Consider the following 27,056-nt stretch of genomic DNA (forward strand, 5'->3'; position numbering starts at 1 on the left):
TATTAAAACCAACATTTTAATTTTCAAATAATGCACTCATATAATTTTTCTTTAATTTCTTTAATTTTCTACAAAACATATTATAAGTAGGCAAATTGATAGCATTTACAGATTTAAAAAAACAGCAACTGAGCACCCTTACAATACAGAAATGAATCAAGCGCTATTCCCTGTTCAGCGTAAGCTCTAAACTCCGATAAACAAAATATTTGTATCCTTCCGCTTGTCACAAATACGATTGGCTAGTGATGTATCACTCCCACTCCCCACGGGGAGGAGCAAATTATACAGTACATTTTGACAATACTGTCTCGTGTTGTCCAGATACTTACAGCAGCAGCAGAAAAGAAAGAAAAAGACTCGAAAGATTAAAAAAATATATTTGAATTTCGCTGGTAAACAATTATTGTTTAGTGAGTAAAGGTTTACCTTGTTGATGTTTCACCACAACACTCGCTGAACCGGGATTCATGTGAGACATAAAAGTACAACATTCATGTAATAGAAAGTAGAGAACATTCATGTTCTACTTTTCAGACTTAAAAGTAGAACACGCCTCCACAGTTGAATTGGCGCCATAATTACTGCGCATGCTTAGTGTTTATTTCTATTGTTTCATTAACCACACTCGATCGCAATATCATTAGATAATTCATATTATATTTTTTGTCATTTACAATAATATAGTAGTTTTATATGGAGATTCATAGTAGAAGCAATAACCAAATCATATGAACTATTTTGCGGAGGAGTGCAAGCGTCGGTAGGCCAACAGCAAACCAGCGAGATTTAGTTTCACGTGGCTTTGTTTATCGCAGTTTAGAGCTTACGCCGAACAGGGTTTAGTGAGGCAGTTCCCTCTCACAAGTTAATTGTAACAGAATTAAGGAAACAGAAGCCACGCTTGTCAGAATATAATGGTAGCAAGATATAATAAATTTCGACATGACCATCACTGTTGCATATAACTGCAGATTATCAAACAGAGAAATACCACAAACTCCAATAAAAAAAAATCAATTGTGGTGCATGTGTGAGAATATAAGCTTAATTACTTTGTAATAAGTAGAGTATTAAACATGTAGAACAATAAATAAATAAGTACGTATATTAGGATAAGTTCGAAAACTACAAAGGATCAGTGATAGACTTGTTCTCTCTAACCCTGCCAATAATTAAACAGATTACTTTGGCACTGTACTTCATTCCTTTTAGTTAGAAAAAGAGAGAACGAAAGAGGTGAAGCAGCTAACCGATACTAAATTTAATTTGCAACACGTACTCATATGTGGGTTATGTTAAATAAATTTTTCTCTTGGACTCACAAACAGTAACATGACACATACAACTGAGACAGAAAACTTTCGAAAGAAAAGTGTGTGTTCAAGTTCAAACATCTCCAGTTCACGGCTAATCTATCAGTAGACAAAACAGATGCCTCGCAAAATAATAAACAAAAAATAAACGCCGAATATTGGTGTAATTTTTCTCTCGGCGAACTGAAAACTCAGGATCGGAAGAAGAAAACTGTTCAATAATATATCGTAAAACTTATGAATGCTAGTAATGCGTCATCTAATCTTCTAGCGTTACTATATACGTTTGAAGTAGTGTAAACTGTGTACATGACGAACTCTGTACAAGTATAAGATGATGAACAGTGTAACTAAATAACGTGTTAAGTTTCATAGTACTCTTAAGACAATATGTAACATTCTTTGAATAATAATACAGGTTTTTAAAACAAGTTCTTAATATTTAAAAGCAGCTAATTTAGCGCGCTTGATAAATTTCCAACATTATAGAATTTTATAGTTTACTTTCTCTAGTAATTCAGCAGAATAGTGATGAAACCAAAGAAGTGCAGTAGAGATTTTGTTTTATCTCTAGTTCTTCTCAAACTCGACTACAGCAAATTCTTAATTCCTTTAGTTCGGAGAATTTTCTGTTAATACGAAACATAGAACTGTCTAAGTTAAAAAAAAAATATATATATATATATATATATGAAATACTAAGCTTTCAGGTTAAAAAAAAGTGTCCAGAAACTTTTCTTAAATTCTCTGCGAAAGACAAATTTTGATATTCCTATCTCAGAATTAGAAAATTGTTTTCATTGGAAAGAAAGACATCATTACATATTGTCTTCATGAAAATGCTTTTTCTTCCTATTTGAAGCTAGATCAATGTTTTCCTGAATTGTGGGTTCTATTGTCGCTTTTATTTAGAAGTAGTATGTTGAAATGTTAGAAGTATGTGTGTCACTGTTCTGTTAGAAATGACGATCTGATGGTAAACAACTTTTTTTTCTTTTACATGTAAAGTGCATATATATAAATAGAAGTATCAGATATTTTTGGCAACGAACGACTAATTTCTTAGCACCATTAAAGTTCGTCTTTGTTGACTTTTACAGAAGTTGTATCAGAATTTATCTTAAGCACATCATTTTATTCAGCCCAATGTGATCTATTGATTGACACACGTCTCTCTTAACCATGGGCAATATTTTAATAAGATAGAAATTAAAATTTATCTCGATCTCATCTTTGAACATTATCCCCGTTAAACGCTAACAATATTAGTGAATTTGTTGGGTCGATGAGTGGTGATGTCACACACTGATGTAGAGGTTTTGGGATATAAATGATGTTATTTAAACTCTTTGAGGCATAATGCCAGAAGTTTAGTTTATCATTTTTATATAATATGTAATCCAACGAAGAGTTTGAAATGAGCTACTGGTAAAATCTTTTGCATGTGTTTGTGTTAAACAGAAATATGAAAAATGAGGATTAGTGTCAATTGTTCAAAGAAAAAGGAATTTTATTCCCTTTCCTCTTTCCAAATACTGCGGACTGGAATTTTCGAAAATTCATAAAGTAATAAGTTCATAATAGGTATATTGTGTAAGAAGAGACTCTATATATCTATTGTGCCTCTATGTGTAACGATTTCACGTTTGTTTTCAGGATCTTTTCTTTTTCTTTCTATTTTTCTTTCTTGTTGCTATAATACCTTTCCCTGATATAGTTTGTTACAGCCAATATCGTGACAAGGCAGAACTTTATTATTTCATCCAGAAAGCTTAACAGCTTTTCTTTCTGTTTCAGAAACAAAACCTTAGTTCAGAATCTCACTTCTTGAGTTTGAGACTTCAGAGATACAAACAACCATTATTACGCAGTTCTTGTGTACATGATAACCCCAATGCTAATTACCAATTTATCTTACACTCCAAATTCCTCAATTCCATATTTCATACTCAACTCAAAGAAAAGAAACTGTCCACCTAATCCCTGTTCTCCTGTCGTACTAGGATCTGCCTTTGGACAGAGCACCCACACACACAATAATCATATAATCTTTTAAGAACAACAACTACTACTACTATTACTACTACAAAAATTAAACACACACACACACATAGAATGCATTCTAAATTGTAACTATTACAAAAACTACCTACCTACAACTCGTTATTTTGTCACTTGCGCATCTATGTAGTTTAACAGCCTGAATTTCATCATCGGAAACAACAATTAACTTCGACTCTTCTATATTTTCAGACATATGAACAACATACAAGTTCGTAACAGCTACGTTGCTGGGGAAGACTTGAATTTCTTCAATAATGACAGGTTTAACGTGTTTGTTGTCATCGTACGATTGGGCATTAATAGCTTTTAACACCTTCCCGTCATCTGGAAATTAAAACCTCAATTAGATTATTGAAAATAAGCCAATATAACGTCCTCCTCTAAGTAACTAACAGAAACATAATCACATTTACCACTTACATCCAAACAAAATTCTTGAAACAAAAAATCCAACGTTTATTGAAAAAAGAAAGGAGGTACAAAGGAAGTTTTTTATTTTTTTAAAAAAAAAAAGGAGAATACACATGTTTTGAGAAAGAGACGTAGTAATTTGAATAAAGCTTAAATCGATAAATAATGAATAAATTATTTGTGTAATATTATTAAGGGTCATGCTAATTTATGATTATTTATATAGGATTTTCCATAATCCTATATAAATAATCATATAAACAAAAATCCAGATTTTTTGGGTTTAAATGGATTTACTTTATTTGGATTACATACAGATTAAAATGAGTTTGGCGTTAAAATCCTTCTGCAACAGCGGGGTTATGAAGAAGGGGACCTGGTTGAAGTGGAATCCGAGCCACTACTCGGTTTGCACCAGAGAGAAATTATTCTCCACCTGGACTCCAACCCAGGACCCCTTGATTACAAAAGTAACGAGCCTACCGACTCATCCACGAAGAACTCCTGTTAGAAATACGTTGTAATGAATTTGCATACTTGTAAATATTTTAAGCGTCACTTCAGTAGGGCAAAAAGATACACAATTGCAGAAGTGAAATCACTGTACAGAGTAATACTTATACATATTATTAAAATAAATCGACAATTTCAGAAGACTACAGAGTACAGAACAGGGGCGTATATAAGGGCCCCGCAGACCTCGCATTGCGGCGGGCCCAAGCCATCAGGGGGCCCCCAAGCCTTTAGTTACGCCACTGAACAGAATATCTAATTTAGTCCAAGGTACTTCCCTTAGTCAGAAATAAAGCGACTTAATTTCATTTCCATATCAATAAAAGAACTGAACAAAGATACGGATCATTTGAGTTCACTCTGACTCTGAACCATTCATATGATAAAAGATCCTCTAAATAGTTTGAGATATATAGAAACTTCACCATGAAGTTAACATGATTGGTCTTTTGCTTTTAATTTTTATTTATTTAATGCTAAAACTTTTTAAAGTTTGGCTTCGGATCATTTGAGTTCACTCTGACTCTGAACCATTCATATGACAAAAGATCCTCTAAATAGTTTGAGATATATAGAAACTTCACCATGAAGTTAACATGATTGGCCTTTTGCTTTTAATTTTTATTTATTTAATGCTAAAACTTTTTAAAGTTTGGCTTCGGATCATTTGAGTTCACTCTGACTCTGAACCATTCATATGACAAAAGATCCTCTAAATAGTTTGAGATATATAGAAACTTCACCATGAAGTTAACATGATTGGCCTTTTGCTTTTAATTTTTATTTATTTAATGCTAAAACTTTTTAAAGTTTGGCTTCGGATCATTTGAGTTCACTCTGACTCTGAACCATTCATATGACAAAAGATCCTCTAAATAGTTTGAGATATATAGAAACTTCACCATGAAGTTAACATGATTGGCCTTTTGCTTTTAATTTTTATTTATTTAATGCTAAAACTTTTTAAAGCTTGGCTTAAAGTATGGTTTAAATTAGTGAACCTTGCATTTTTGTACATTTTTTCTTTCTTTCTTTTCTTTTTTCTTTTTTTTCCCATTTTACCTCTGTAGGTGGTTGTTCTAGTAACGTTTAATTTCAACAATTCTTCATGTTTTTATTTATTTTTCATTCTTCTGATGATACCCCACGTCAGGTACGAAGTTCGACATTTTAATAGAAGAAAAGAAGACATAAAATAAACAATAAAATCAAAGGAATTCATTTTATTCAAAAAATATCGTTGATATCTTGCTTCGATATCAACGTCCCATTGTATACCCACTTGAAGTTTATATTCCTTCAACGGCAAACATACAAATATAACTTGATTTTAGAATAAAAATTCTTGCCTTGTAATGTTAAGATGATACAAATTAATTCTCAACTTGACACTAGCAATCCTTTTGCAAAAACGGACGCATTGACGAGCTTTCAATCACTGACAAAAATAGTTTGTTCCTCAGAAGTTATTTACAGTGAATAATTCCTTTATTTCAACAAAACACCCTACTATTATTTTCCTTTATGATATTTTGAAACCGGTTTTTCTTGAGTCAAGGATTTTTATGACGTCGATTTGGCACTCTGATGTTTAGTTCCACAGTTACACAATCAATAGTTGATTTTTATTTTTAATTGTTTGATTGTTCGATATTGTTCGATAATGTGTCATTTTGTTTTATGTCCTCATGCAATGCGAGATTTACCAATGGAATCAACTATTAATTAAGATCCGAAACAGATCCTGGGTTGTATCCGGGGGTGTTGTATTAACAGCAGGGTAGTCTACAACCACAACCACGGACATCGAAAGCGAGTCCTCTAGCTACGAAGCAATGGGAAAACCTATGTTGCTTCATAGCACTTTTACATGAAAGCTTTCACACTATCTACAGCAAATGTATATGTATTATTATTATTATTGGCATAGTAAGTGGGGTCTATGCGATGCAGATTAGGAATGGATTGCATTGCGGAGTGCACGTACTTGTTGAATAGCTTTCTCTTAGTTTAACGTCCTGCGTTTATGCACGGAGGCTAAATGAGACGGTGATGAAAATAAACGAATGGTGAAATGAAGAAACTGAGAGGAAATGGGAAAAGCGCGAGAAAACCCATGCACACGGTATTTGTCCGCCACAAAGCCCACTTAGCGCGACATTTACATATCGATAATATCCGTCTCAGTATTTAATTTTGCACCATGCTGCTTAACATAATTTTCCATAACACATTACGCCATTACCTTAAAAGGAATTTACCTTCTGAAAAAATAAATCAGTAAGTCCTTCAACAGAATATATGACTGTTTGATCACATCGCATACGAAACAAAGATATGAAATTCATCATCACAATAAGATACTGGTCAAATAGATTAAATAAGATAAAACTTTATCCTTAAAATATCCAAAAGTCTTGCTACACAGGGCACAATACCAGTTAATTCCGTTTGGTGTTATCTCATTATCTTCTCAGACACAAATATATTAACGAATTTATGTTCCATATAGTTTTCAAATCATAAGTTAAATAATTAAGAGTACCACATCAAGGGGTAACTTTAAACGGTTGGGCATATGGGTGATTTGTCTGTCGCAACTTACCCAAACGTTTCAAGATACAATTAAATTTATAGTGCAGAATGAAATCATACAAAGTCTTTGTAAATTTATAAATTAAAGATTAACAGGTCAAAATTGAACAATAAAAGTTAAATTGAAAAATAAAGAAAATAAACAGCAAATACTTTTTGAAAGTGTAACAAGTAAATTCATCTTACCAGTTCCTATAAAAAGGATATCAAATGCTTTTCCATCTGGTGTTTTCACCTGGGGATCTACAACTATCTTAGTAAATCTATGGCTGAAAAGATACAAAAAAGTAAATTATTTGAATTCATACTATCAAGAGAATCAATGCACAAAGACATAAGCCAATGAAACTTAATTCAGTTGTTGTTCTGAAAACAAACGTTTAACACAGAATACTGACAAAAGTTAGAAATAAATTAATATTTTCTTCTGACCAGAGTATGCATTTCTTTATTAAAAATAAATTATTTCGTAACAGTTTCCATAACGTAACGTTATCTTCCTCAGACGTTAAAATATATGTTCATATTAATGTAGGTAATAAAAACAAAATATTATTAAATTGTTGATATTCATTGTTGCTTATTTTTTTTTTTTTCTAATTTCCCTGAAATTTTATTCTTCAATTCTTTTCAATAACCTATCCCATAATTCATGAATTTGAAGTCCATTTGTCCAATTCATTAATCTTTCTCTTTTTTCTCTCTTAATCCATCTCGCTTCTTTCCATTTTCTTATTAATGTTCTCTTCTCTATAAGGTGTACAAGGTTTAGAAAAACAGAATAGAACAATGAATAAAATTATCAAATAATATACATTATTGTGATAAGTTTTGCAACAGCACTATTTAAACTTTCGCCGAGATGATTACAGAAAAAAGATATCCTCCAGTTCCTTACCAGAGGGTAGCGTTCCCAAAGCTGATGCAACGTTCCCTCTTTGTACTGCCATACTGATGCGTTGCAGTAGAAAATATGTAAAATACGATATTATTATACTTTACCATTTACTTTATATTTTTTGTATATATTATAACTGTTTCTATTAATATATATATATATATAATCACTATTATTATTTTTTCTTTCTTTTCTTCTTATTTCCAAATATCAATTAATTTCTTAATTTCCGTGAATTTTTATTCTTCAATTCCTTCTAATAACCTATCCCATAATTCATGAATTTGAAGTCCATTTGTCCAATTCATTGATCTTTCTCTTTTTCCTCTCTCAATCCATCTCGCTTCTTTCCATTTTCTTATTAATGTTCTATTTCCCTTTTCTAAACCTTGTACACCTTTTTAATTTGTATCATGTCATGTTTCTTTTACGTGTTTATATATCGCGTTATTTTCTCTTTTAAGTCTTACGTCATCCTTATGTTGTTTTATTCTTTCTTTAAGCTTTTTTCGTCTCTCCAATATATATATTGTTACATTTCGTACATTTTACTTCATACACTACTCCTTCATCATCTTCTTTTATTTCTTTCTTCTCATTCCTCATTTTCTTAAATCACTTCTAGGATTCTTCTTCCTCCTTTTCAGTGTGTTCACACCTCCTTTTCTTAATAAGTTCTTTGGTGTCTGTTTTTTCTCCAATGCTCTCTATACCATGCCATTTTCTTTTCTTTTCTCCTCTTCCTTTGTCTCTTTCCTCTGTCTTTTTCTGTCCTCTTTGATTTTACTTTTCTTTATAGTCTTTATGTTATGACCATTTTCCTCTAGAAGATTGTGAAACTTTTCTAGATCTTTTTTCTTTTTCTCTTCTTCACTATCTATATCTTCTATTCTCTTCTTATGAAGTTCTTTTTCGTGCTATTATCTACATCACTTCTTTTATGACAGTAAATCCATGCCGCACATTCTTTGTTATACCATCTTGTATGCAATTTTCCTTCTTTTCTTTCTATTGTCATTTTTAGTAATTTATTTTGTTGTTTTTTTTTCTACTTCTGTTTCCAGGCTTATCCCTTTTTCTTCATCTTCAATCCTTTTTACACACTTTTCCAGTTGTCTTCTTGTTTCTTTCCATATTCCTAAACAGTCATCTACGTATCTGTTACATAATATAAATCTAAAATTATATAATAGGCAACAATGAATATCAATAATTTAATATTATGATGTCTCTATTACCTACATTAATATGAACATACATAACGTTACGTTATGGAAACTGAGGAAGATAACGTTACGTTATGGAAACTGCTACGAAATAATTTATTTTTAATAAAGAAATGCATACTCTGGTCAGAAAAATATTAACGATTTAAATAATAATTTCAGAGTGAACATGGAGGAAGTTAGAAATAAAATTTTCTAGAATGTTTCAAAAGATGCTTATCCCCATTTTGAACTTCCTCTCTCACATCTGAGGATTTTACAATATCATTGCAATTATAGTTACAAGTATAATCAAGTATATTGGAATATACAAAGGCTTCATAGTTTTATCCTAATCTTAAGTCTCGAAATGCTGTGCATTTCCATAGTGTTCTACATAAGAATGAGAACATTTATTTACTAACATCTTTTAACCGTGTAAATACTGATGCAAGATCGTACCGAGGAGGTATATGAGTAGTCAGAACTCCGAAATTCTCAAGTTTATCCTGGATAAAATGGCACTTTCCAGTTTCTTAACACTTTTTTTTTTTTTTTTTTGGCATCATTAATAATATACTACATTGAAAAAACAGCTGAACTTGTATGTTTGGGTCACTTAGAATATAACTAATTAACTCTATGGCCTATGAAACCAGGAGGTTCAATGCCACGTTCACCAAAGCTCTTCATTAACTTCTGTCCTTAACCAACTGGATCCAGTTTCTACTTTGTATTTCTATATCTGTGAGATTCATCTCAATATTGTCCTCCCATCTGCGTCTAGGTCTTCCTAATGGTCGTTTTCTGATTATATTTCTAGTTAAAACTTTGAAAGTGTTCCTACTTTCTTCCATTCTGGCTACATGACCTGCCCACCTGAGTCTCCTAGACTTGATGACCCTAACAATATTTAGTAAAGGGTTTAATTTATGTAGTTTCTCGTAATGAAGTTTCCGCCACTCCCCATTCCCGTTCCTCTCGGGCTCGAATATTCGTCTCAGAATTTTATTTTCAAATATTTTCAATTTGTGTTCTTCCATCAGACTATGCGACCATGTTTCGTAGCCATAGAGCACAATAGGCATAATTATTGTTTTATATATTTTACCCTTCAAAGTCCTAAACAGAATTCGAAACGACAAAAGAATTTGAACTGAATAACAACATGAATATCCATGGGCGTCCGAAGAAAATTTTCTAGGGGAAGGGGATTCAAATCCCTGGTTGCTATGTTACGTTGGATGTTTTTTATTTGTATTACGAAAATCTTAAGAAATTTAATACAGTTTCGTGAGCTAGGGGGAGGGGGCTCGGTCCCCACCCTGCCCTCCCCTTCGGGCGTCCATGCGAATATCCTACTTTTTATAGGTATTTAATTTCTTCGTGGATTTGGTTTTGGTGTGTTAACATTGATCCTAGATATCTGAAGGTATCTACTTTGTCGAAGTATTATTTGATATTTTGAGGCATCCATAATTTGCAGTATTACGATCCCGGTGAATTTCTGTGTACTTAGTTTCTCCTGCATTTATTTCTAAAACCCATGTCCCTGCAAGCGTTTAATAAGACCTCTGCATTTCTATCTATTGTTCTTCTATTATCCCCTATTATATTTATATCATCAGTATAAGCCATAACCTGGTGAATATCATTCAGCTCTAGCCCCTGGTTACTGTCTTTGATTTTCATTATAGCGTATTCCAGAACAAAGTTGAATAATAACTGCGACAACGCATTCCCATGTTTCAGGCCATTCCCGATGTGAAAGCTCGTGAACAAGAATTTTCCAACTTGGACTTTACTTTGGGATTCATTTAAACATATCTTAATTAATCTAACTAGCCTTTTCCGTATTCCAAATTCTGTAACAATGTTGTACAATGTTTCCTTTCTAACCAAGCCGCAGGTATTTCTAAAATCAAAAAAATAATTGATATACTGGGGTATTGAATTTTCATTTCTTTCTGAGTGTTTGTCGAATAGTAAATATCTAGCCGATAGTTGATAGATTTCGCCTAAATCCGGATTGATAATCTCCAATAATTTCATCTGTATGGAGTCAATCTTGCTAATAGAATATTTGAAAGGATTTTATAGGATATACAGAAGAGGAATAAATTCCTCAATAATTATTACAATCAGTTTTGTCGCCTTTCTTGTGAATTGGAACAATGATTAATTCTTTCCACTCTTGTGGCAATTTCTCCTTGTTCCAGGTAAGGAAAACGAGTTTGCGTATCTTGTGTACAACTTTTTACCTCTAGCTAACTTAATTCTGCCGGAATTTCGTCTGTAGGTTATTTAGAGTATAAGCAGATTAAGTTCGTTTTATCACCCCGTTAATTTTCTTTTCATTATACATCTTACACTGGTATCCAGAGTTTAAGTATAAGATTAACTGCTTCCTCCCCCCCCCCCCCAAAAAAGGAAGTAAACTGGATATAAAAAAAAAGTGAAATGGAAAATTTAAGTGACATATAAAATGCAAGATAGTTGTGTACTTACTGTAGGCTAATACGAATTACAACAGGAAATCCGAAGAAAGAAGGCACTGCCTCATCCATAAGTGAATGGGATTTTACAAAGTTGACAGTCATGTCTGGGAGAGTTCTAGAATCATTTACACACTGTCCTGGTCTAGGCTCTGGCACCTTAAGAGTAGGAACGGGTAACCAATTGGAGTTCATTGTTTCCTGCTCTTTGAATGGGCCCTCAAATGTATCCAAAATATTCTGCACAGTGAAGGCACACACAGCTGAACCGCTAATCGAATTGACAGGCGTCGTAAAAACAGCATATATTAACTTTGTATTCCGATCCCCATATTTTCCATCAATTATTTCACTCGTTGACTCTGTAAATCAGGAAAAAAAAAATATTAGAATAATATTAAGCTAACACGCTAACAATAGTTTAAATTGCATTATTAATTAAAGGTAAGTTTATATATGAAAATTTTTTTGAATCATCTTTAGTTTCCCTCTCTTAGCCAATGTTGCTAATGGTCAAAAGTCCATGTCTGCAGTAGCTGGGCCGTGTCTGCAGTCAAGAAAAAGAAAAAAATCCTTTCAGCAAACAAAACTATAACAAAGACAAATATTCTTCGTTATTTTGAATCCTTTCTTGCAAGCCTATGTAACAGAGGATACTAACGGGACAACTTTCAGAAATGAGGGAAGTAAATTACCACAACGAATCTATTATACGTTCACCGGTAACAGACAACAGCACGTCTCAGCGTTCATGTACTCTCGTCTCAATGAGCTCGACATTACTTGTGATCTTGAGTGAAGTCTGAGAACTACTTAGCTTGGAGTCAAGAGAACTGAGAGATAAATTGCGATCAAGATTCAATGTTAAATAGATAGTCAGGGGCGCCCCCACGCGGTGGGTCCACCGGTTCCGAACTCCTCCCAAAACTTTGTAGGTCTAACTTGACATTCATTTATACACTTTCTTAATAAAACTATATCTGTTTAGCTGAGATATGCTTGATCTAGCATAAAGATTTGGTCTTACCCAGTGGCGTATTTTGTGGGCTACCGGGCCTACAGGCGGTAGCCCTAGAATATTACAAAATAAAGTTATTCTAATATAAACTAAATTATATTGATAATTTTACACTTTAGTATCTTCTTTCAATGATACAAGTTTCTGAGAACTCTATGTATTCAGAACGATCCACTAACTTCTTCGCATGCAGTCTGTATCGTTATCTTAAGAGGTCTTTGATATGACAATGTAGCAGTTACCACTCTCTCGCTACTACAGCAAGAATCGTATCGGCACATTCCCCTTTGCTCCACCTCCGCCCAAAGCGAACGAACAGACTAGGAAACTTAGTATACACATATTATTTATTACCCACGAACTACGTATGTGCCCCAATCTAATTGCTTTCAACGCAGAATTGTTAATACTAGAACATATAATATCAGTGGCTAACGCAAGGGGGATCCGAGTTTTAACCCTCTTAACAACTTATTATGCAAAAATAAACATTTACCATATTAAGATATGTATAAAAAATCCTGAAATAATATGAACTTGAAAAACTTGACTCCCCGCTTGATGAAATTCTACATACACTACAGTGTACTATTATCTATCAAATGTTTATGAATTTATTAAAGAAAATAGTTTTTAATGTTTATCATCATTCTTAGGGGAGAGGAAGGGAATGGCGATCAGCCCACTTTGCCCTCTTTCGTGACCCGAGAAGTCAAACTAGTGCTGTCATCTGCCTCTTGTAGTAAGGTTTCTTGTGTTTTGTCGAGGAAGAAGTCAGAGAAGACTGAAGTCTACAGCGTGCTGAAACTTGTTTTTGTTGATTTTCTTATAAGGATCTGCATATTTCAACTCACGAAAGGTACAATTTTAAGTTGTAAGATCTTGAAGTTACTAAGATTTATAAAAAGTTATATTTACGTCTAATGCACGACACATAGTTATATTTCAAATAAACTTCGTTTTACAGTATAACCAGCTCAATTTTCAAAATGGCGCAATGTTGGGAATGCCGATCAACGTGATCGGTTTACCATCATGGTGATCGCCATTCCGAACAAACTTTTGAAATACTCCTCCAGCCAAAAATTATAAAAGAGGCTAGACCTAAGATAAGTAATACGCCTACTTGAGTCAAACACTGAAACTTTGGTATCGGTGTAACCTTTGTGCATCGTGGGTGCATGCTGACTGTACTGCTGTGGACTCACCACGTAAATATATCCGTGACGTGTCTTTGAAAAAACGTCAATCAAACATTCAGTTGACGTTTCTCAGTCTTTCGAAGGCGCAGTTTAGAGAAAAAAATTAACTGCCTATGGAACTATGTGTGTTTATTAAGCTTGTACTGTGATCGCCATTACCAACATGTGATGGGAATGGCGATCAAAGTAGCAATTTGAGTTTTTTTTTTTCCATCGTGTTTCCGAACTGAAAGAATGATCCTCATTTTATTTTACACACTTATTGTAGAAGGATTGAAGTATATATTTACAAATTTGTTTCAATATATTTTGCAAATGAAACTACGTAATAACCCATTTTTCTAAGGTGATCGCCATTGCCCACCTCTCTCCTACATATTTATTTATTATCGATTACCACCGTTTCATTAGTTCATAACCTCTGACAGAAACAAGTAGGCCTACATCTCTGCTACTTTTGACTGCTGGAAGTCCTGAACGACTTTTTAAAGGGTGAAACTTTATTGCAACATCGTCTTTATCAAACCTTTCGAATACACGCAGACTTGGAAAATAGATCTGATGACAAGGCTCTAGGGAAGAAAATGGAGGAAGAAAGCCCTGAAACCGTGTGATCTACTGTTCTGCCATGTTACTAAGATATTCTCTCCAGTCATTCATCATTTTCTTTGATATTTCCTCGCAGTTCCAGACATTGACTCGAAAGAAAAACAAGTTTCTGTTGTATTCCTTCAAACAATTTTCTGGAAGTTTATACACAAAGGTTACATGGATAACATTTTTATTTTTCATGCATAAGTAAACATAGGTCAATGCAAAATATAATTAAATTCATTTGCATCTGGAAATTTTTAATGTATTCTGCGAATTACGTTTTGATTTTTTTTTTAAGCGGAACTACATGTTATCGAATCGTTTATTCGTGGTTAGTAAAGAAAAGTGACATATTACATATGTCTTAAATAGAAGATAAATGTCTTATTTCACAAATAATTCTTTAAAATTATTGTTGTATAGTTATTATACACACATAGATGTAACCAGGCCCGTATCCACGGGGGTCTATAGGGGGTCGGGACCCCTCTAAAATTTTCACGGTAGGCTTGAAAATTAACTATAATATGGTGATGAACTATAATACGGTTGGATTGCCCCTAACTTCTACCGGGTCCCCCCTACATTTTTGGGCTGGCTACTGGCCTGGACATAACAAACATTTTAATGTACTGTACGTACGTCTACCCACTTCACGTTCACAATAGCTCTCGACTGACTTCTATCCTTAGCCAACTGGATCCAGTTTTTACTTTGTATTCCTATTTCTGCGAGATCCATCTTAATATTGTCCTCCCATCTGCCCCTAATTTTCCTAATGGACGTTTTCCGATTGGATTTCCAGTTAAAACTTTGAAAGCGTTCCTACCTTCTTCCATTCTGGTTGTATGACCTGCCCACCTAAGCCTCCTAGACTTGATGACCGTAACGATGTTTAGTAAACCGTATAAATTATGCAGTTCTTCGTTATGAAGTTTCCCCCATTCCCGTTCCTCTTGTGTCCGAATATTCGTTTCAGGATTTTATTTTTAAATACTTTCAGTCTGCGTTCTTCCCTTATCGCAAGCGACCATATTTCACAACCATACAGAACAACAGGCATGATTATTGTTTTATATATTTTAAGCTTTAAATTCCTCGACAGAATTCGCGACGACAAACTATTTTGAACTGAATAATAACACGAATTTCTTCATTTCAGCCAACATTTAATTTCTTTGTGGATATGATTTTGGTCTGGTAATATTGATCCTAGATATTTGAAAGTATCCACTTTGTCGAAAGTATTATTTAATACAATATTTTAACGCATCCACAATTGGCCGTATTACGATCCCGGTGAACTTCCATGTATTTAGTTTTCTCTGCATCTACTTCTAAACCAATCGCTGCAAGCGTTTAGTAAGGCCAGTGGCGTATTTACGATTTTGTTTCGGGAGGGGCTTTGCTAACTTTTGGGGGAGGGCTTTGCTTGAAAATGTGAAAATTCAGCAAGATATTTCATATACTTTACTATAGTAAGTAAGATTTCGGGGGGGCTTAAGCCCGGAAGCCCCCCCCCCCTAAATACGCCACTGAGTAAGGCCTATGCATTTCTTTGCATTTCTTTCTATAGTTCTCCTATCATACCCTATTAAATTTACATCATCAGCATACGCCATAACCTGGTGAATACTATCCAGCTCTAGGGCTTGATTACTATCTTTAATTTTCCTTATAGCGTACTCCGGAACAGTGCTGAATAATAATGGCGAAAACGCATCTCCTTGTTTCAAACCATTCTCGACGTTGAAGCTCATCGACAAGAATTTCTCTACTCGGACTTTACTCTGGGATTCATTTAAACAGATTTTAGTTAATCTAACTAGCTTTTTCGGTATTCCGAATTCTGTAAGAATTGTACAACGCTTCCTCCTATTCGACGTAAACCTTTTTAAAATCAATGAACAGCTGATGTACTGGATAATATATTCCCATTTCTTTTCGAGTATTTATCGAATAGTAAATATCTGGTCGATAGTTGATAGATTTCCCTAAATCCACACTAATAATCTCCAATAATTTCGTCTGCGTTTGGAATCAATCTTGTTAATATAATGTTAAGAGAAATTCCTCGCTAATTATTACAATAAGTTTTGTCGCCTTTCTTGTGAATTGAAACAGTGATTGATTCTTTCCACTCTTCTTAAATGTATTCCATAGGGTTTTTTTAACAAAAAAAAAAAGTTGAATTCCTGTCGTTAAAAATTCAGAAACCTTCAGGACTGGGTAAACCGTGATGGTGGTTATAAGCCATGAAACCACACGATCAGATGAACAGTCTATTACGCATATGATCCATGAACAGAAAATTCGGTACTTGCCCAATTCTAAACAAGCTTAAGGAACAGTCAGTGCATTATAGAATTCGGAATTTTACCGATTTTGCAGATTCGATGCACCTGATAGGTAGTAACAGATTATTACGTATGTGATCAATGAATGAAAAATTTGCTCGAAATATCCATACAGTGTATATGAAAGTTAAAACTTAAAAGTTTCAAGAATGTGCAGAACCACCCGAAACCAAGCTCTTGATGTGCAGCCTTTAAGATGATCATATAAAGGCATTTCTCTCATGTTTTATTTTGTTTCATAAAAGAGTATTTTGTGTGATATTTTGAAGTAAAAATACTACATACAATTTTGCTAGTTATTTATGTATCATTTTTTAAAATAAAAGTACTTACTTTTGTGTATGTAAGAGGTTAAAAAATTATTACATCTATTGGTTAATCCTTAATTCATAATGTTAATATCTTAAGAATTAAAAAAAAAATCTTTTCGAAATTCATGGTTTATTTTAGGTTTTATATTATTACCTATATCAACTACTAATTAAATGAGATATTGTGCTGTATTGAAGCGAAACAAAGTCTGCTTTATCAATTTAAAGGAAAATTTTGAAAAAAGCCCAAAATTTCCCAAACAAAAAAGCGAAGCAGAAAAAAACGATTTTTTTTCAAAAAAGCCGATTTTTTTTCAAGCCCTTGTATCTCTACACCCAAATAAAGTTACTTATGTCAACACCACAAAACCACTTTTACCATTGAGCAATATTGGGGATTACTCACAAACATCATTCTTTAACAAGACAACATGGAAATTATTGAAAATATGTTTTGTAGCTAAATGATTACCTGCTTGTTTTTGATTTGGGACATCCAACTTCGATCCATAGTGGAAATTATGTAGTCCTACCTTAAGCTATAGGACTACATGTCATGTTGCCTGATTGAGGGAAAGACGCGTTCAGTTCCACGCAAACTGACAATCTTAACACAGGAACACAGTGGCCTCCAATTAACATACTAAGCACATCGTTTTAAAGCTTAAATAAATTCTGAAAGAATAACGAACGCAGCAAAGAAGACAAGTTAGTTTTGTTTTTAGTTTGGGTTTTTGTTTATGAAGCATCCAAGTTCCAACTAGTTTTTCACATATGTGAAAATTTTGCTAAATGGTTTAGAACTACCGCTTTCCAAGTTCTCAGTATTTAGAAAATAGCAGCAAATAATCACTGTTTTCGGGATGTTTTTTGGCTATAACATCATACTTCATCACGAAGCTCTACTGAGTAATGAACACATATGCATCTAACCGGATTGTTGATAACTCTTCTGTTAGAACTAGGAAGCTAAAAAGAGAAAGTTAGTATGTTGAAAATCAATTTCTTAATTGCTTGTGTTTACCACTAGAATAAACCACTTAAATATTTCTCTGCATTTATCAGACATAATGGAAGAGAGAAATTATTTTCCTTCCACAAATCAATCATTCCCACGGAAAAGATAAATAATATTAATAACAATGTTAAAACATAAACTATAGGTTTATTTTTGATGAAGGAATCGTTACGGTCCATTTTTATGCAGTCTATTGAGGGGAAGAAGTTTTACTATAAAATGCATATCTCTCCGGAGCGTGGAAGCATCGCTCCCCCTGGGGCCCATTCCAAGTCTTGTCCGTTTTGAATAATGGGATTGAAACCTCTTCCTCACAGCCCCATTCTACTGTTCGTAATGCTGGATTTGCATATCCATGCGTGGGAACTGCACCCGATGGATTGCCAAGTCTGTTGTATGCTGTTGGTTACGAAAGAAAGAAAAAATCTATCGATCATTTTTTGAGCATTCATTGTCCATGATGTACATTTCATGGAAGAAATTTAGATATCTTTCTGCTGAAGCTGAAACGTGCCTCATCAGTGATTCCAACTAAATTACCGCTTTCGTACATAAAATTAAACTACATCTATGTGGCAATGCAGCGACCACGGACGATGTGCTTATTGCTGTGACTATAACTATTAGTATAACTTTAATTATTAATTTGTAGAGCCTTCTAAATATTTTTAATATACAGATTTTAAATGTGCATTGGGAAGATTACGAATATATTCGTCGTTTAAAGCAACGTAAATCATACTTTATTTATAAATATTTAGTTACTGATAATTATGCTTTATCTTTTAGCATAGTACGCCTTATTTTAAATTTATTTTTACAAATAATGGAAAATCAAGCTTTATTCTAAGCACCTTAGTATTATCTATTTATTAATATTTTATGCATAGCATTTTCGTTCACGCCACGTGAACTTTGTGGTGGACAAACACCGTGTGCGTGGGTTTTCTCGGGGTTCTCCTGTTTCCTCCCATTTTCTTCATTCCACCATTTCATTCATTTCTCATCATCACCGTCTCCTTCAGCCTAACTGGCATAATCGTGGGACGTAAAACTCAGATATCATTTTTTCCATCTTCTTTCATATAAATAAACTGAAACCAAATTTTGTTTATCAGTATCACAAATTGAATTTTTTGTGACAGTATAGTAAATTTGTACGTGTATTGCAAGTACAATCTGCAATAATAACTAAGCACCGCTTAAGAATGAAACTCTAGTAATTTGTCACTCTCAGTCTCTTCACCTGCACCACTCTGAAGAGGTTGATTTTGATTACTTGCAATGGCGTCTCCTGACGTGGATGTTCGGACGTTGGCAAGAAAGGAAAAATATATTAACTCTCCCAACCATAGGCAAAACTAGAGGGGGACCCCCTCTCCCTAGGAGCAAAGATAGGCCCATGCACATTTATTTTACTGATCGAAAATAATGTGATAAATTTACATCAATTTACGCATAACTATTTTAGTGTCATTCGCATTCGACATACGAATATTTATTTAATAGTGACTATGTTTTGCCCACCCATCGATTTCTTGAATATAATCTGTGCCTGGAATATCTCGCAATTTTCGGAAGTAAAGAACCATGACCTCCCTCCATAATACGCTAACCTATAAATAGTGATTTTCTTTATAAAGATGAATCAAAGAGGATGTTATTACGTAAGGAATAATTTAATTATAGTCTAATAATTATATAAGTAAATTTTGAAGTTTTTATTTCAATTCCAAGTATCTAAAACATGAGATTATATGTTATAAAAATGTTCATTTAAATAACATGGACAACTTCTTTATCCTTCTTTACACCCCTAAAAATTAAAAATATTCATTTTTGGCAATTTCCCTGTGAGTTAGTCCTGGAAACCTATCATGCCGAATTTCAACTTTCCACATCAACATTAAAGTACCACTTTAATTTATGTCAGTTCATGTAGTCTTATATATAGTTAGGATATAACCTCAAAATATGAAACTGAAAATCGAAAACAAGCAATTATTTACTTACAATTACTTGAATCCTAGCTCGGCTTGTCTTTCTTTGCGTAGAAACCTCTGGATTACTGTTTTAGAAATAGTAATAGGGGGCCCGAAACCGCAAGTCTTGAGGATTAAAACTAGGGAAAATTAGGGAAAGAAAAGGCAGAATGGAAAACTGTTCTGTAGCTTAACGTCCAGGCTTTTTTTAAAAACATCTATTGACCCTGAGAACGCAACTTTATTGGATCGAGAGAAAAATTATATTTCTTTTCACCGTATTCCTTATATGTATTTTAGCAAGAAGTCGACTGCACACGTAACTTATGAATTGAACGATATGTTTAACAATAAAAAAAAGTGCGTAGATCATACCTCTCTCTCAAAAAAAAAAAAAAAAATCCGTATTGCTATAAAATATCTGTACATCCACTGATAAATCTACAGACTTGACAACGCTTGAAAGAAGCAGAAAACTCAAGACGTTGATTTCTTAAACAACGCCTTGGATCACAGAAGCAGGAGGTGAGAAACAGGAAGCCTATGCCAGCGTTTCCCAACCGGTGTGCCGTGAATGGGCCGCTGGTGTGCCGCGAGGAAATCGAAACAAAATTATTAATTCTATAGCATCAAATTGCAAAACGTATGGGAAAATGTATATTTGTATTGCACATTACTATGAACCTATAATAGAAATTTACAATTTTAAGTTTCATACCGTGTTACTTTTTGCACATTTTTTAATGTTGAAAAATTTATTTGTTATTGTTATGACCATTATTGCCTCTTTATTGTTGCAGACTATTTCGTAACTTGAAAATTCAAAATATCATTCAATCCTTTCGACAAATTACCTACATTTGTGTTTTAAAAGTAAAAGAGATTTGTTTGTTCGTTCGTTATTTAATGATCTTTCTTCTTAGTGAAAGGTTGAATACAGTTTTCGAAAAAGAAAGCGTATTTTTAAAAACCTGAGTCCAATATTTGATTGCAATTGTTTTCTGTTTTTAAATTAGAATGAAAAATAAGCATAGTGATTTACCACGGGGAAAACCCAGTGATCGAGCTTCGTTCTCTGTGCGAAGGAGATCAGTAATCAGAGAAAAAATACCACTGTTTTTTATATTTACAAATAATAATATCTAGAAGTGTGCCGCGAGAATCCAAGTTACACCCGTAGTGTGCCGCAAGTTGAAAAAGGTTGGGGAACGCTGGCCTATGCGCAATATGACTCTTCTAAAGCAGTGAAAATTTAGCCAAACGTTGCCAACGACTTACTCGCAGAGGTGCCTGCTCGAAACATGACGGGGATCGCACAGTACTTCTCGGTTCTTCTGCACTTCAAGTTGATTCTGCCTCGTTGAAAATTAAAAAAAAAAAAAATCAATAGTTCTGACGATCAATTTAATTAAATGAAAATACTCTTTTCTTCATTTTTCGTTGTGCGTTAATACACGACTTGCACATCCAGAGAAGACGCTACTGATTACTTGCAAACTTAACTTGAGCCTTAAGATTTGCTTCGGCCGGACATAACCTTTTTGATTTCAAAATCGAACTGAGCGTAGAAGAGTTTCTCTCAACTGAAGCAGATGGTGGAGGAACTGCCTTCATTACCAAGTGTCCTAGTGAAAAAATGCTACTGCCAAAAGGACAAAGCAGAAATGGAAGAAATTCTTTCTATGTACACCCAACCACAAAAGTATCTCCCCCCCTAAGCGCTCTAATTCCATTACTTGGGGTCCAGGTCATTTGCAGTTGTAAGAACACCTAGACAGATGCAACCCAACTTACACGTAACTTTTCTCGGCACTGACAGGAGTTGGTAGATCTTATCCAGGTGCTTATGCAGGCAAAATTGTAAAGCAGGTTCAGTTCTCCATTAACTAACGAAACAGTTCTCCATTCTAAGATGAATCTCTATGGTTCGGATCGTGTTTTCCAAAGAACACCATATATTAATCTCAATATTGCTGTGTATGTAATGTATTATTTCTTTATATACTGTATGTTTAGAGAAATAAAAATACTGACCACGCATTTATCAGGAAATGCTTGAAAGTAGCTGAAAATACCAAATCTAGAACAACTGCTGGAAATAAGTTTATAAATGATCGCCTCCATTGATAGACCTTCTCCAATTCTCCTCATTCCAACATCATTTTCTTTCTGAAGGAGAGAAGATCTTTCTTGTCACACTGAGTATGTATTGAAATTGAAACAGTTTCCACCTGGCCGGGATTCGAATCCGGGCTCGCCGAACAGAAGTTCAATACGCTGATCACTTACCTACCGCGTCACTTAACCTTTTATCTAAACTTTTAGTTAGTTAAAATCGTTGCATGTAAGACAATACAAAATACTAATGCTCGTATAAGAAGACGTTCCTTATGAGTGTCACAATGACTTACTCGAGATTTCCTTCTTTAACTCAAAAGAAAGTTATATAGACCTTCGTCAATGATGAAAATATCATGAAATGTTCTTCAAGTTGAGCCTACCTCATTCTTTTTTAACTGCTCCCGATTTACATTACTACTATTCTTCCTCATCGTAAGTTCTAATTTCCAAAGAAGAGCCGGCAGCATTTACGCCGATCATAAGAGTTTCAGTATTCGCGCACTACTCTGGCCAGCTGTTTGAAGTTGGTCATGTAAAATGTACTGAAAAATTTGAACAAGAGAACAGAACCTAACCAAACCCTGCGGGGCTTCTAACCCGTTCCTACTACTACTACTACTCCTGTTGCTACTGCTATTATTATTATTATTATTATTATTATTATTATTATTATTATTATTATTATTATTATTATTATTATTATTATTATTATTTCCTTTAGTATGGATCCGTATAGTAAAACTGCAAGCTTATTTTAATGAAAAAAGTGTTATGAAAATTTAAAAAATCCTTGGGCAAGGTTTCAACCCACACCAAGAACTATTTACATTACTAGAATGTTGTTCTAGAACGCTCGGCCACGAGGGCCGACAACAGTTGGCCTTAATTTCCGCTATAGCTCATGACTTTGATGTCCTATCTGTATCGGCCAATAAGATCAGAGGATATCTGAAATTCTTGAAATCCGCGAAAATGCAAGCCGGCAGACAGGCACGTAGCCAGGATTTCGTAATAGCGGGGGTCCGTGACGAAATATTGAGGTTATCACACCAGGGGCTGGGTCATTCTAAACTATTTTACTGGTAAAATATTTGGGTTCGTTTAGCCAGGATTTTGTAGTGTGGGGGGGCGTGACATGAAACATTGTGGTTACCCACAAGAGGCTCGATCAATCTAAACTATTTTACTGACAACGTACCCATATTGGTTTGTTAGGACAATAAAATGAGGATGTGTTAGTAAGTATTTTACTAACAGACTATGAAGAAATCTCGAATAAAAGAATATTAAAAAGATGAAAAAGATCTTTCTTCTGAGGTCTTTCGAACTCGGGTCTTCTTGTCTTTTCTTCTTTTTCTTGTCTTCGTTTAATGCCGTTAAGGATAGCAACAAGATCTCTTTCGGTAGTGAAAACTCCTGCGCGAAATGGATTTCTGTTGCCGCGAAAGTGAAACAAGTGTCACTGGAATCTATGTTGCCTTATTGGGGATTATTGGTATTTCTTAAGTTCTACCTGAGAGTCTATCTCATCGTCATTTCTACTCCAGAGGATCAGCATGGAACTAAATGGAATTCAGAATACTCCGTTACAATAATATCCATTTTTAACTTGACTCCCCCCCTGTTTCCCCCACACAAAGCTCCTCATCAGAAAGAGTAACCAAACTCTTGCTGTGGTTTTATATTTTTAACGCTGATTCTTCTTTTCCTCTTTTCTTTTTGTTTCAACTTTCCTTAATTTTTTTCATTTCTGGTCTCGAAGGAGAGAGGGTCCAAACCCCTGGATCCACCCTTTGGCTACGTGCCTGTGGCAGACATTGTTTTCGAATTCTTGGAATTGCATCAACACTTGTAGAAAAAGAAAGTTCTATTTTTATGTTCGGTACTACTAGTTTATTGTTTTATCTTTGTATGAGGAATTTGTGCTAGATTGGCAAAAAAATATGAAACTTGTATGGCAGAGACACGGGTTCGAATCCCGTCTTGGCAGCGCCGTAACTTAGTTCTTTTCTGAGAAGGGGGCAACCATTAATACGCGTATTTGCGGCCCTAGAAAAAGTCGTTTTCCTAATTCTTGGGCTTCCTCTTTCCACCCTTCTCTTACTTTTTATGGGCACCTGGAGGCTGTGGGTCCTCCCGCACAGCAAGGTCTGCGGTGTCGTTAGTTACGCATCTGGGCCTATTCCACACACGACAAATTAATTAAGGGAACAATATTGACAAATCTGACAATAATATACGAAAATATATTACCTCTAATGCCCCTAATAGTAGACATTTTTCACTGAAATGGGCCCACGGCTCATTATTGTTCTATTTCAGAAGATGCTGTCTACAATGCAGTGAGCAGAGAGGATCGGTGGATCAGAGAGGATCGGTGGATCAGAGTGCGTCATAGTGAGGTGGGTGGTGGGTCGCAGTGGGTCATGGTGGATGATGGGTCGCAGTGGGTCACAAGCTGTTGACCCACAACCCAATCACCCACTCGGAAAACTCGATCCATTTGACCCACTCCAACTCTCGATTTGACACTACATAGAAAATGGAAGACCAAAAATTGCATGTTCACCATATTTTATTGTTTTACTTCAGGCAAGGGAAGAACGCGCGAATAGTGTTTGTGCTTTTACTGTCCTTCATGTTTCTGTGTTTTTGTCCCTGATCTTAAAGAGTTAGTGGGAAAACTGTAAAAGTGAGTAAAACGCGTCAAAATAGGAAACAGGGTACTGAGGAAAGTTCGTTAAATTAGTTAACTTTAAAAAAAATAATCAAGTGCCCTGGAACATCAGATTCCAATCAATGTAAGTATCTGTCCAATGCCCTGCCGTGAAAAATCATGGTCCAAGGCGAAAGCATACGGCAGCGTCTCGGTACATATGAGTTGTCAATTTAAAGTTGACTTCTCTGGACTATTCTTTCTGTATAATATTTTACTATTTTATCATGACTTAAATCAGTAAGTTTCAGCATTATTACACTGGAATCGTAAAAGTGTGTAATTATTAAATTCACTGCAGCTCCATTTTTACTTCTCCCAGAACTGTCTTAGAGTACTGGTTTAAGCGTTAGTTTCATAAAGTTGGGGACGCGAGTTCTATACCGACTGTGGCAATTCAGGAAATTTTTATAATTTACAAAACTAATATTTCTGATGTATACTAACATGAAAAGTATTCAATTTCTCTGGGTCTGAGTTGAGACGACTTCCTTTACAGGTGAAATGCCAACAACACAAAATTACGTCATCCGTATCAACCTTCGTTCGTAACTGTCTGGCAAGTAACATGTTTGGACAAGAATTGATGAACACATAAGAGCTAAACACGTCCTTACTGCTGTAGTATGGGCCAAAAATGAGTTCCAAGGAAATGTTCCTAGCTGTGCACAATTTGCAAATAGTGATCGAACTTACAATAGGGATCGCTAGTCACGAGAATGATCCTATTTAAGATGTCACCTCACCTTTCTACTTAGAAGAAGGGCGAAACAAAATGAATTACTGTTATCAGCTAACAAATATTTATATTCTATTTCTTGTTGTCATAAAATGATAATTCAATCTGTAAATCCATAAACACAATAACATTATTGCGTTCCTGTGCAAACCTAAGAAATATCTGACATACTCTATATCATTTCTCTTCCTATGAATACCTTCGACTATGTTACTCTTTCTTTCCATTATGGTAATAATAATAATAATAATAATAATAATAATAATAATAATAATAATAATAATAAAGGAATAACATAATTATAATACAAATTACATAAACATTATCTTCCCATTCAGAAAAATTACTAATTACCACAACGGGATTTGAGCCCAAGTAGCTGCAATGGGAGTTTTTTGTTTTCACAATTTTTTAAAACAAATCGCCCCAACCGGAGTATTGTTCGCCACTGGCATTTCATGTCCTTTCGACGTATTCCAAACACTACAGGAACACGAACACAGAAATACTGAGGATAGTTAAAATTCCGACCTTGCTCTTCAGAGGAATTCGAACCGCTAGTGGATTGCGCCTCACGATCAGAAGTAGAACGCCTGAGATCACTCAGCTAGTGCCACCGGCTCAATTTGCCACAAATTCTTCATATGAAGGCACTCTGTTAGTAGAGAGAGTCGGTGGTAGTAGTTATGGAACATAAACATAGAACTGTCTATTTCTACATGTGTTAATACAATTCAAAGAATGTGAAAATAATTTATGTCGTCTTTTCTTCTTTGAAAATGGTAGAAGTTACGGTAAAGACAAAATGTAATGTAAATCGGGACCACCCCTGCAATCGATGACCTGTAACTTAGATTCTTTTCTTGGGGGTCAAGCATTAAGTAAGCTTATTTGCCCCCCTAGAAAAAGTTGTTTTTCTAATTATTGGGCCACCTCTTTCCAACTTTCTCTTAATCGTTATGGCCCCGGAGCCTGTGGGCCCTCCCGCAGGGCTAGGTCTGCGGTTCCGTTAGTTACTCCCTGGGCCATTCCATACATGACTAAATTACTAAGAGGACAATATTGATAAATCTCAAAGCCATACGAATAAATATTACTGAAATGAGTTCACGACTCATTTTTGTTTTATTTACCTTTTGTGTGCTGTTTTGTTTATGTAATGTAGCGACCCTGACTGATGCTTCATTTCTAATTTCATATTCGTATCGTATATGGAGTAAGAAAATTTTGTCTCAAAATGGGCCCCCTGGAACGGCGGGGAGCGTCTCTGGGGGGCAGTTGCCCGCCACAAGTTACGGCTCTGCGATGACGTAGCCTCAACTTGAAGAACGTTTCGTGATATTTTCCTCATTAAGGAACTTGTTTTTGAGTTAAACAAGGAAATCTCGAGTAAGTCATTAAGACATTCACACAAGTTGCTTATATTTTCTTATTTATATTTTTATTTATATTTTGTTTATATTTGTTTGTTTTTGTTATATTTGAGTATCTTGCTTATATT

General features: G+C 34.5%; 1 protein-coding gene across 1 annotated transcript in view; it reads right to left on the reverse strand.

Annotated features, from left to right (window-relative positions):
* The window catches only part of LOC145678427 (semaphorin-1A-like), a gene marked incomplete in the record, with an annotated part of 854,086 nt that overhangs the window by 50,039 nt on the left and 776,991 nt on the right, over window positions 1-27,056 (reverse strand). The window contains 3 exon segments of the mRNA XM_081748545.1: window positions 3,470-3,704; window positions 7,086-7,168; window positions 11,511-11,859. Coding sequence (XP_081604671.1) covers window positions 3,470-3,704; window positions 7,086-7,168; window positions 11,511-11,859 — 667 coding nt within the window.

Source organism: Thermobia domestica, chromosome 2 (genome assembly GCF_964235325.1).
Source record: "Thermobia domestica chromosome 2, izTheDome1.hap1.1, whole genome shotgun sequence".
Taxonomy (NCBI): domain Eukaryota; kingdom Metazoa; phylum Arthropoda; class Insecta; order Zygentoma; family Lepismatidae; genus Thermobia; species Thermobia domestica.